This window comes from Alosa sapidissima, chromosome 11 (genome assembly GCF_018492685.1).
Source record: "Alosa sapidissima isolate fAloSap1 chromosome 11, fAloSap1.pri, whole genome shotgun sequence".
Classification (NCBI taxonomy): domain Eukaryota; kingdom Metazoa; phylum Chordata; class Actinopteri; order Clupeiformes; family Clupeidae; genus Alosa; species Alosa sapidissima.
Genome location: NC_055967.1, coordinates 26,720,168 through 26,732,267, shown reverse-complemented (window position 1 = coordinate 26,732,267; position 12,100 = coordinate 26,720,168). Strand labels below are relative to the sequence as shown.

Here is a 12,100-nt window from a genome sequence, read left to right as displayed (position 1 = left end):
TTGACTTTATGTCTGGCTTTTTTTATTTTAAAGTGGTGGGAACAAGCTTCCATAACTTTGTTATGGTGGGGGGGGGGGGGGTAGGGTTAGGGTGGGGGGGAATTAAAAATAACCTACTGATGATCTGGCAATTAAATTAAAATGACAAAATTACAAAAGTAATGGCCATACAGTATATGGGCACGTGCACAGACACACACACACACACTGCCCAAGTTGGTAAAAAAATAATGCAAACACATTTTTTTTTCTTTTGAATAACAACTGCATTTTATTGCCTTTACATACATCCAACATCTTATATGCAAATCAGCTACAGGAAGCATTTACATATCCATAAGAGGAAACCACAAATGAGCTTTTCAAAAATTAGGATTCATTTTCTTTACATATGATACATTTTTTGCACACATGTTAATAAATATCAATAAAATCTGTCAAACATTTCACACACCATCTAAAAACTAACCATGAACTTGTGTAACGATCTCTTTCATTCACTGTTAAGTGAAGTACACAGTTATCTGTTTTTATTTATTCTTTCATTTACTTACAGAAAAACCTCTGGGTGCCCATCTATACAGCAAAATGGTGACCAAGCTGACATTTACAGTTTGGCAAAAACATAAAAATGAAAAGGCTGTTCGTAAGCTCAGTAAAAATCTATGTGATGATGTAACTACTTTTAAGTAGTGCTGAGAGAGCATTCAATTTGCTCCCAATTAGTGGCATGTGAATATGTGTTGTAAAATAAAAGAAAGGGAAAAAAATATAAATAATTGTTATTTTTTCTTCGAAATCAAACAAAAAAAAAAAAATCACAAATGAAAGTGGTAAACACTAGGAAGAATAAAGATGTGAAGCAAGAACTTTCAGAAGTGTTAATTAAAAGGCATTGGACTCTCCCAAAGCTGAGAAGACAGTAAGCAAATCTCCCAGCGGCTCATACAGACCCCTCTGCAACCCCTAGAGGGAGCCGCTCTGGCAGCTGACTCCAGATAAGAACCTGCCTTGCTCGGATGCGTTCCCAGAAAAGCGCCAACTGTGCAACCACCACGGATAAATGACCCAGGCAGGCATGATAATATTGAATGTTCTCTCTCTCTCTCTCTCTCGCTCGCTCCCTCATTCTCTGTTACAATGGTCATTTCTGGAAATGCTAGAGAGATACATCTGCTAGTGACCAGGATCAGGTCTTTCATGATGTCAGCTGCTGTCTACCCTGTTCAGTGATCCGTAAGGGGTACATTCTACTGACAATGAAAACTACTGTCTAGAGAAAGACATAGTTTTCTGGAGGATGCAAAAACCACAAGCTTTTGAGGATTCAGCTCCCTTACATCAAAGTGATTTTGTTGAAAGTGTTTCATCAACAGCTTTGCCAATGATTGCATGTCCTTTCTATATCCCCAGCATCCAGAAAGCACAATGCTTATGGTTACATGATACTCAAACGATTTTGGGTATGTTTGTTTTGATGAAATGTCTTGACTGATTGTAAACACACGAGAGAAGGTAAAAACATGATAAAAGTAAGCTAAGAGCAGTATTGACAGTATTCCTTAAAACCCTATTTTCACTACTCAATAAAAGCCAGTAGACAGGCAACCTGAAGCCTGACACTTTTTCAATGTTGAGTTTATGCGATCCTATCTGTGAGAAGCCACAAAGACTGAGAGACTAAGTGAGTGCCCACACACACACACACACACACACACAGGCTTTAAGCCTCCGTTATTCTGATACAAGATGGCTTACAGATGGTTTTCCGAGCACCATTTGATTTACCGATGCTACAGAGAAAATGTCAGCACAGAAAGGCAAGAGTCTTGGGTCCATTCATAAGTCCTTTTGAACGCACGGCTGATAAATACAGGTGGCAGAAGACATATTGGTGAGTTTGAGCAGTCTGTAGTGCTGTGTCCTGAGGAACTCTCCTGGACCCCTGAAAGACGTCAGTGATAATGGGCTTAACCAGAGAAGGGAAGTTGTGCCAGTCAAGAGGCGGCCACTGTTGTCAGTCAGTAACCATAGCAACAGAGAATCCACTACCAGGCGATTCCAGAGGTGATGATTCTGAATAGATCTGTAACAGGACATTCTAAAATGCAATCTGGTTCAGTGTTTTGTTTACACGCACACACAGACACACACACACACACACACACACATTCACACACAAAACATATCATTCCATGGCCTTCAGCAGGACTCATGTTTCCCTTTCCTTGTCTCACAAATAATAAAAAAAGAAAAAGAAATAAAACAGTTAAAAGGGATCAAAAACAGCAGAGGCAAAACTTCAAATGTCCTCTGTCTGTGTAGAGTTTTTCGGAGTGGCAGGGCTCCCGGTAGCTGTTCCCATGAGCGAGGGAGAGTGCCAGATGGGGGAGGCTCGGGTCCAGGCCTGCTCAGCTCAGCTCAGCTTAGCACAGGCCAGGGAGCCAGGGCTTTGTAAACATTGTCAACTCTCCACTCCCAAAGCAGCCCCGGAGCGAGAAAGAGCAAGCCTCCTGCAGAGACACACTCTACACTCATTTTCTGATACACCCGGGGACCCAAGGCCTGGTCCTCATAGAAAGTTTTTTTTTTTTTTGGCAGTCAGGCCTTCGCTGTCATGTGGCTGCCACATAGTGTGTGTGTGTGAGAGAGAGAAAGAGCGAGAGAGAGAGATAAAACTAAGTGAGAGATAAGCAGGTTGCCATCACTCAGGCCCAGTTGAGGTTGAAGCCCTTGGACAGCATGACTGACTCCAGGTCCTTGTCCTCCTCTTTCTCCTGCAGCCTCTGCTCCTCCAGGAGGGCCACCAGGGAGTCCCGCTGCTCCACCACCTCCAGCATCTCGTTCAGGATGCGCTTCTCCTCCGCCAGCTCCTCCTCCGCCTTCATGTGGTCTGATGGGGGCAGAGGCGGAGAGGGAAGGGGAGAGAGATGGAAGGGGAGAGATGGAATGAGAGGACGCAGAGAGAGAGAGAGTGTGAGGAGTGAGAGAAAGAGGGAGAGAGAGAATAAGAGGAGTGATCGAGAGAGAGATGGAATGAGAGGAGATGTGACAAGAGATGTAGAAAGAGATAGAATGAGGAGGGGTGACAGAGAGAGAGAATGAGAAGGAGAGGAATGAGAGAGAATAAGAGGAGTGACAGAGAGAGATGGAATGAGGAGGAGTGACAGAGAAATAGATAGAATGAGGAGGAGTGAAAGAGAGAGAGAATGAGAGGAGTGACAGAGAGATGGAATGAGAGGAGGTGTTACAGAGATAGAGAAAGAGATAGAATGAGGAGTGACGGAGAAAAAGAGAGAAACAGTGAAAAAGAGAAAAAAGAAACTGAATCAGATTTTCCAAACTGACAGAAATAATTACACTGAGGGACAGCAGGTCTTGTTCTGACAAACAAATCACTCGTTAATTGGGGGATTTCTACACACAGGCCTCCACTAATGATGAAACACCTTGCAGTCGGCACTAAGCTCAAGAGAGGCTATTATGTGAGTGTTTACGCATCATCAAAACAAACTCCTATAATATCACAAACACACTCGCACAAAATGTTTTTTCCACTTACCATCCACTGCCATTCTCTCCCTGAGCTCCTGCTGCAGGCGACTTTGGCGATCCTCGAGCTCCAGCTCTCGAGCGCTGCACACAAGCATGAACATTTGAGAAAAAGTGTGTAACTGAGTAAAACTAGGGACATTTGAGTAAAAGTGTGTAACTGAGTAAAACTAGGGACATTTGAGTAAAAGTGTGTATCTGAATAGAAATCAGGGACATTTGAGTAAAAGTGTGTGTCCGAGTAAAACTAGGGACATTTGAGTCAGTGCAGTGTGATAAGCAGAGCCGTCCCAATACAACTACATGTCGTTACAGTGTCCACTAGAATTATTGGCACCACTGGTAAAGTTGACTAAAAACAGTTATAAAAAAAAAAAAATCATCTTGCTTCCCGATTGAGGTTGGATATGTCCAAATTGTTTTTAATTGTGTGATTGCGATAAATGACCAAAAGATGACTTTTTTACCTTTATACCTGTTTTTAGTCAACTTTTACTTTACCAGGGGTGGCAATCATTCCATAGGGCACTGTAAATCCCAATAATATTGAGATATCAGTTGACCTTTTCTATCTTAATATCATTATTTATTTATGAGTGAGTTTTTGTAGACCATCAATATTAATGAAGCACCTAGTCAGCACTTAGCAATTATATTACAGATTACAATTCATGTCTTTTTATTGGATTATCATATTTAAGAAACCTTCAGTTTGTCCTTAGCATACCAGCAAGCTTTTATCAGAGCCAACTGTGCTGTTGTTTGGTGACTGCAAGGACTTTCCATTTTCCGTCTTTTAGGCAGTTAGCTAACTAGTTTTAGACTAAAAACTTTTATGTATTCAGACATTCATATTCTTATACAACATTTTTCATTTTAAAGGAAGTAGATCAACATTAAATGAGAGATGTGTGTACATATGTGTATGCGTGTGTGTGTGTGTATGTGTGTGTATTAATCATACAACATATTGTCAATTCCTTGTCCAGGAAAAGTGATGGCGAATAAGGATTCCAAACAAGTACTCACAAGATCATGAGTTCGGACTCGTAGCGCACCAGAGCGTTCTTCTCCTGCACCAGTTTGAACCACTCTTGCATTAGTTTGGGATCGTCCTTTTTGCCCATTCCTGGGGAGAGGCAGAGCAAGCGGACCAGGGATCAGAGGAGGGAACACGCACAGAGCGGGCGAAGAGACAACAGACACCCAACACAGGCAATGCAATGACAGCCAAGCCAGGATGGCGGTCTGGGAATGGGTTGAAGGGCGAGAGGGGAGTGAGAGACAGGGAGGAATGGGTAGGGGCAGTTGAGAACCGGGCACGACTGCCAACCGCAGGGATTGGCTATCCCCTGGAACCCACAGAAGATGGCGTGGAGATCTGGTGCAATATATTTATATATATATATTTTTTTTTTTTTTTTTTTTTTTTTTACACCCCTCTCTGTTTTTGGAGATTGAGGGCAGGGGGCAGGAGGGGAGAGTAGGGGGAAAAACAACCAGTGTTGCACTGCGTCAGGCTTTCCACTCAATCTGCACTTCGCAAACTGTCTGATTCTATTTTCTCCCGCTGTGACAGGAGAAGAGTAGCCGTCAGGACTCAGAAGGGTGCGAGACCTTCTCTCTGTGTGAGTGGAGGCAACTGTTTACGCATGACATCCCCGTCACCACTGGAAGGCCAATTACGACAAACACTTGCCTCTACTCCCAAATGTCCCCGCTACAAACTCCTAGCTGTACCCCAGAACAGTAGCAAACATAGACCCCACTGGGAGGCAACCCGTGCTACTGTTTTGGTCGCCCAGCTGAAATTGCTGCTCAAATAAGAACATTCTGGAATAAAATCAAGCCATTCGAGTTCACAAGCTTGTGTTGTCGTTCTGAGGTTGTCCTGTTGGGCAAAATGTTGCTTTGGGTCATGCACGCCAGGAGGGTCTGACCTGCAGAATATCGGGAACTCACAGACTGTCTACACATCTATACAGCTCTGGCAGAGACTGGTAGAGCTCGTGCTGATTGGGTTTCGGTGGTTTGCAACACAGACCCCCTTTTTTTAAGAGAAGTCAGACACGCAAAAGGAGCCAGGCAGAGGCAATGACACTTAGGGGAGGCAAACCTTGATGCTGCATGACATACTTAGCTGAGAGAGTGGAGGCTCTTGCAAAACGAAAAGGAAAAACACAGTACACACATAAATCGAATGGCTGTGCTCTCGGTTGCTGGACTTTGCTGTTTTAACAGAGAGAGAGGAGGCAGAGAGAGGGTGACAGGGAGAGAGGAGGCAGGGAGAAAGAGAGAAAGAAAGAGAGAGAGAAAGAGAGGACAGCAAAGGCAGAGGAGGAGAGAAAGAGATTACAGAAAGAGAGAGAGAGAAAATGAGAGTGAGAGAGAGATTGAGGGCAAGTGTGTGAGAGAGAGAGAGAGAGAGAGAGAGAGAGAGAGAGAAAGAAAGAAAGAGAGAGAGAAAGAGAGAGAGAAAGAGAGGACAGCAAAGGCAGGAGGAGAGAGATTACAGAAAGAGAGAGAGAGAGAGAAAATGAGAGTGAGAGAGAGATTGAGGGCAAGTGTGTGAGAGAGAGAGAGAGAGAGAGAAAGAAAGAGAGAGAGAGAGGGGGTTTGAGACCGGCAGACAGACAAGGTGACGTGGAGGAAACAGATGGAGAAAACGATAGAACGGGTTGGGTAGCTAACTTATCCAGCACTGCTCTTTCAGCCTTCTCCATCACCCTCAGCACACATGCTACCCGAGGAATACAAGAGAAAACAAGCAGTTAGGACACCACAAACACATACATACACACACACCTACACACACACACACACACACACACACACACACACACACACACACACACACACACACACTCCAGAAACATCTTCAAGCAGTTTAGGACACAAGTGTGCCACACAACAGGAAAATTAGGTATGGAATAGACTTTTAACAATGTTTTTTTTACATGTGCGCTGGCCATTGGTTTGGAATAGACTTTTAACAATGTTTTTTTACATGTGTGCGCTGGCCATTGGCTGTGTGTGTGTGTGTGTGTGTGTGTGTGTGTGTGTGTGTGTGTGTGTGTGTGTGTGTGTGAGACTGTGATGTAAAAAAATGGCATGATGGTAACAAGTGGTAGAAACAACACAGGTTGCAGACCCCTTATATCTGTTAGCCAAACCAAGTCTGTCCATATCACTCACATTTGAGCACTCACAAACACAACACACAAAAGCAAAAAAAAAAAAAGTTATTTTAACAGCCCACTAGTCAATCTCCTCATGCTATCAGCCACACCCCAGAGCCCACCCCCCCCACCCCCCACCCACCCCGCGACCCCTCGCCCCCCGGCCCACTCTCTACCGCCACAGGGTCAGACAGTTAGAAAGACCCGGAGGGTGCCGGGATGTGGGGGCGGGGCCTAAAGACTTTTTACAGCTGGAGTAGACCATGCAGTAGATTAGGACACACACTTGGGTAGTGACGTTCCCCTCTTTCCCCTTACACACACACCTGGAGCACATTTGAGGCTCCGCCTAAAGGAAATATGTGGCCAAGGCTGCAGAATGGATTCCAAGTATTTATGCTCATGTTCAAAATCTACAGCCACAGGCACTCAACTAGATCTTAAACTACACTTTACAATAGTACTAAATGTTCTTTACAACGATAACAGAGTAGAAGACAGGTTAATACAGTATGTAGTCTCCCTGTTCATGAACTCTATGGAAATAAGTTTACTTAGCTAAGAAGTTACTTAGCTAAGAAGTTTAAAACTTAAGTTAAACATATAATAGAATAGTACAACAATTAAAGCTTCTAGATGTTTGTGTATGCATGTGTGTGTGTGTGTGTGTACTTAAATATTGAATTAGGTATGTCTAAGAACACACACGGTGGGGAACAAACACAGGCAGCAGAACCAGGACGGGGAGTAGCACTGCTCGGCAGATCCGCAGAGTCGCCGCGGCAACCTTGGCGGCGGCGGCGTGGTTACGATTACCGCGGGGACGCCGGAGCGAGGAGGTTACGTTACCTGCAGGGGAACAGCACGGGCAGAAGGAGAGGGGTCTTCGCCGAGGGGTCCCGACATAGGGCTCAACTTCCACAAGACAATGGGGGGTGGGGTGGAGAACGAAGGAGCGAGGAGAAGAGGAGGGGGAAGACCAAGACAAAGAGAAGGGGAGGATGAGGGGTGAGGGAGGGAGGGAGGGAGGGAGGGAGGGAGGGATGGGTGAGAAATGTGGAAGAGAAAAACAGTGAGGAGAAAAATCAAAAACTACCAGAAAGGGAGGAAGAAACGCAAAAGCACCTGGAGGGGGAGGAAAGAAAGATCAGCTGTGCAACAGGAGAGAGAGAGAGAGAGTGTGATCAAGGCAAAGAGAGACATCGACAGAAAGGATGAGAATTACAGAGAAAGACCCAAACAGTGAGAACTAGACACAGAGAAGGAGAGGAGAGGAAGAGAGGAAAAGAGCTAGACACAGAGAAGGAGAGGAGAGGAAGAGAGGAAAAGAGCTAGACACAGAGAAGGAGAGGTAGAAGAAAAGAAAGAGCTACAGAGAGGATGCCTCCCTTCCAGCTGTCCTGGGAACAGCAATGTAATAACCAACTAGACAAAAAATGCAATAGCACACGCTGCCTCCTCAGATCAAACCAAAAACACTAAACCTTATCACAGTCATTGCAAATAGACTAGAAGCTCGGACTGCGAACTGCTTCAGACTGCTGAAGAGATACAGGTACAGGAGGGTGATATTCTCTCAATCTGTTCAAAGACAATTTCTCAACCTTTTGAAGAATTCTGAGCTCTTGTTGGGAAATTGGCTGGAGTGCTTGGGGCAGAATCCACTCTGCTAGATTTCATCTCCAACCCTGGCTATACTTATAAGTATAACTGAACTGCATTGTGGGAAATCCACTAGAGGGAACACTTGAAAGAGATGTGCAGTGAGATGACAAAATAAAAATAAAATAAATATCAGGCTAAGGGTCAAGCAGGTGACGATCTGAGTCACTTGGGATCACGAGCACATCAAATGGAAAACCTGAAGAGAGAGCAAGTGATGGAAACCAGAGAGAGAGAGAGAGAGAGAGAGAGATAGATAGATAGATAGATAGATAGAGAGAGAAAGAGATAGAGAGAGATGGGGAGAGAGAGACAGGGATAGAGAGAGATGAGATCAGTGGAGGATAGACTCTCAGCGGGGTCTGTGGAGAGATGTGTAGGAGGACAACAAACCAATCACACGTCACCCTGAGCCCAGGAGTCCCAGGAGTATTTTCTTATGCCACTGCTCTTACAGCATAGTTGCCTAAAACCCCAATTGGTAACTTAGATAATATATAAGTATATAATACTTAAGATAATAAGAAGTATTATGGTTTGATGAGGATAAATATTTTCTGCAGCAGATGATGGGTATCTTTTTTTATTAAAGGATAAATTGGACATAACACGTGACGTTGGGATGGGTGGCACTTTTGTGCAAAGGAAGGCATGCCATGAAATGTTTGGGAATTGCTGTGCAAAGGAATGAAAAAGGGAGGAATACAAGCCTCCATCAAGAAAATGGTCACGTCGATAAAGTGAGTCGCCAATGCTGCGTTTCCTTGACTCGGTGATGCTTAGAGCTATTTCCACACATATCTAAGTTCTGACAGACTTAGAGTGCCCCCTACTGCCTACAGTGTTGCACTGAACAAATCTGCAAATATCCAGAGATAGCCTGAACACATGAGCATGTCTACATACACACATGAGCTTGCACTCCTGTACATACACACACACACACACACACACACACACACACACACACACACACACACACAACCGTTATGTCTGTGCCTTTGTCCCAAATTCCACAGTACTTACCAGCTCTTCAGGACCACTCAAGCATTAACGCCGATCAAAACTGTTTTAAGTGCATTTTCATTGATGGTAATATTTTGCCCAGGTATCCAAAAGTAGGCAAAGGGCTGATAATTATGGCTTGTGAGGGGGCAACATGATATGACCAGAGGGTTAGAGAGCTCCACGCGATCTCCTGCCCAACATGGGTGACAGGGACCAAACACAGCGACTGACGACACAGACTGCACAGAGACACACTGAAGGACAAGGCCACACTCGCTTGGGATCCTGCACAGGAAGCTGAGGAGGGGGGTATGGGAGAGAATGGGGACCATGAGGGAGGACACAAGATACAATCTCTACAGGAGTGTCTGACTACACACACACGCGCACACACACGCGCGCACACACACACACACACACACACACACACACACACACACACACACACACACACACACACACACACACACACACACACACACACACACACACACACACACACACACACACACACACAGAGCCGATGCAACTGAGCTGGTATGGGAGGATCAGAGCTAGAGCAGGATGCTACAGCACGCAGCCAGAGCCAGGCTGAGAGGGACCAGTAGGGGGCGATGTTTAGGGAGGAATCCAGTTCTGATTTGTCTGTGTTGTCAAAGGTTGTCTGCATATCTATATGAGTGTATGCTACATGTTTGTATGTGTGTGTGTGTGTGTGTATGTGAAAGAGAGAGGCATAATGTACTTTGTGGGTAGTGTGTTTTTAGTGTACTTCAGTGATGCGTGGTGTAGACGTAACCATGCTGTGGACGGGCGGACCCCTCCACCCCCAGACACATCATGCTGATTAAGGGGAAACACCTAACACAACACTGTATTCCATTTTCATGTTTAAGGCTTGTTTTGAAGTACCTTATGGTGCAAATATAAAATGGCCCAAAACAAGCAGACACAATTATTAGAATACAGTCAAGTTTTATTAATGTTAAATGTTATCTCTTTTTTTTTTTTGGACAAGAAACACTCCCAAACTTTATGTGAGTGAACGATGTGACACGGGAGTAACCCGGGAGAGATGGGGGGGACCACGCTGCCATGTGTGACTGAGTTAGTGACAAAGTATCCCAAATGTACCCACTCAGGCACCCGGTATCATAGGTGTAGGAACGAATGCTGTATGTATGTGTTTGTCTGTGTGAAAGTGTGGCAAGTGTGTCTGTGTGTGTGTGTGTGTGTTAGTTAGTACAGTATGTGTATGTGTGTGTGTGTGTGTGTGTGTGTGTGTGTGTGTGTTAGTTAGTACAGTGTGTGTGTGTGTGTGTGTGTGTGTGTGTGTGTGTGTGAGAACTGGAGGGTTAGAAAGGAACAGTAGTACAGCATATTAGAGACTGGGAGAGGGGCAATAGGGGCAGAGGCTGTAGCAGTGTTGGGGGAAACCAGGGAGGGCGGGGGCAAGTTAGCGGTTAGTTGGTTTGGAAGCGACAGGCTTGAAATACATACCGCCCAGATGCAAGTCCAGGATCTCACTGTAATTAGAATCGCCCCAATAGTCTACAACAGGGATATATTAGAGATGTGTTATAATTCAAACACACACACACACACACACACGCAGCTCACTGGCACAAAGAGCAGACTTTTAAAAACACACACATGCTTGTGTTTGTAAATACACAAACACCCACACTCAACCAAAATCCACAAACACACACAAACTTGCCACAACAAATTCCATATACACTCCATTAGACACTGCACATAGAGATTATGTACTGCAATGAGAGAATGGGGACATAGATTTGTTGCAGTTCCTCTTGGTGTGTCCTCAGGAGTATGTGCATGCAAGTATGTGTGTGTGTGTGTGTGGAAGAGAAGCAGCAGGGTGTGTAGCAAGCTAGAATAGGAAGCATCATAACTTGAGGGGAACACCTACACCAACCAGTCATTATGGATGTAAACTAATTTAGGTGGGACACACGTTTAGTTGTGTGTTGTCAACAACCAAGCAAATTGAGGGAGGTTCTTTGCTCTTTTTAGATAGTACAGATCCAGTGTACTGTACAGAAGATTTGTATCCTCAGTGTATGAGTGCATGAGTGAGTGTGTGTGTGTGTGTGTGTGTGTGTGTGTGTGTGTATATATATCAACAGAGGTACCTGTGAGAAGGCACACCCAATATGTCAACGCACAAATCTATGTTGACAAACAAACATACACTCTCTCATACGTACACGCATACACACGCTCACACACACACACACACACACACACACACACACACACACACACACACCCTCTCTCTCTGTCAGTCTCTGTAGGACTGACGTGCATGCAGCGGAGACGTTAAGTAAAAGCGGCGCAGACGATGGTCAGGGTCCCAGGTAGTAGCTAACTCGGACGCGGCTCCGGCCCCGTTCTGGCCCTGATCCGGCGGCAACGCGAGCCAGCTCCGGGCCAACCCCGGGCCAGGAGCGCTCCAGAGTCAGCTACCCCCTGGGGATGGACATAAGAGCTGTGGCTCCACACATACATACACACGCACACAGTGACGTGTATGCTGTGAGGTCACACACCCCAAACATCTACGGCAGGACTGTCAGACAAAAAATACCTGATCTTCGCTTATGCTGTTTGGGATAAACATTAGAGCTCTTATAGACTCCTTAAGGGAAGTAAAAGAGAGAGAAAGAGAGAGAGTG

The 12,100-nt window shown here is 45.0% G+C and overlaps 1 protein-coding gene across 21 annotated transcripts in view; it reads right to left on the bottom strand.

Annotated features, from left to right (window-relative positions):
- Positions 1–251: 251 nt before the first annotated feature.
- The window catches only part of mical3a (microtubule associated monooxygenase, calponin and LIM domain containing 3a), a 93,500-nt gene continuing 81,651 nt past the window's right edge, over positions 252–12,100 (bottom strand). For 15 of the 21 annotated variants that reach the window (XM_042111362.1, XM_042111376.1, XM_042111360.1 and 12 more), the window contains 5 exons: positions 12,013–12,063; positions 10,902–10,952; positions 4,582–4,681; positions 3,563–3,636; positions 252–2,893 (listed from right to left, as the gene is read on the bottom strand). In XM_042111362.1, the coding sequence (XP_041967296.1) occupies positions 2,709–2,893; positions 3,563–3,636; positions 4,582–4,681; positions 10,902–10,952; positions 12,013–12,063 (461 nt within the window). In that variant the 3' untranslated portion in view covers positions 252–2,708. Of the gene's footprint in view, positions 2,894–3,562; positions 3,637–4,581; positions 4,682–7,580; positions 7,647–10,901; positions 10,953–12,012; positions 12,064–12,100 lie in introns of all 21 variants that reach the window. The other 6 variants (XM_042111372.1, XM_042111373.1, XM_042111382.1 and 3 more) reach the window with 3 other exon arrangements.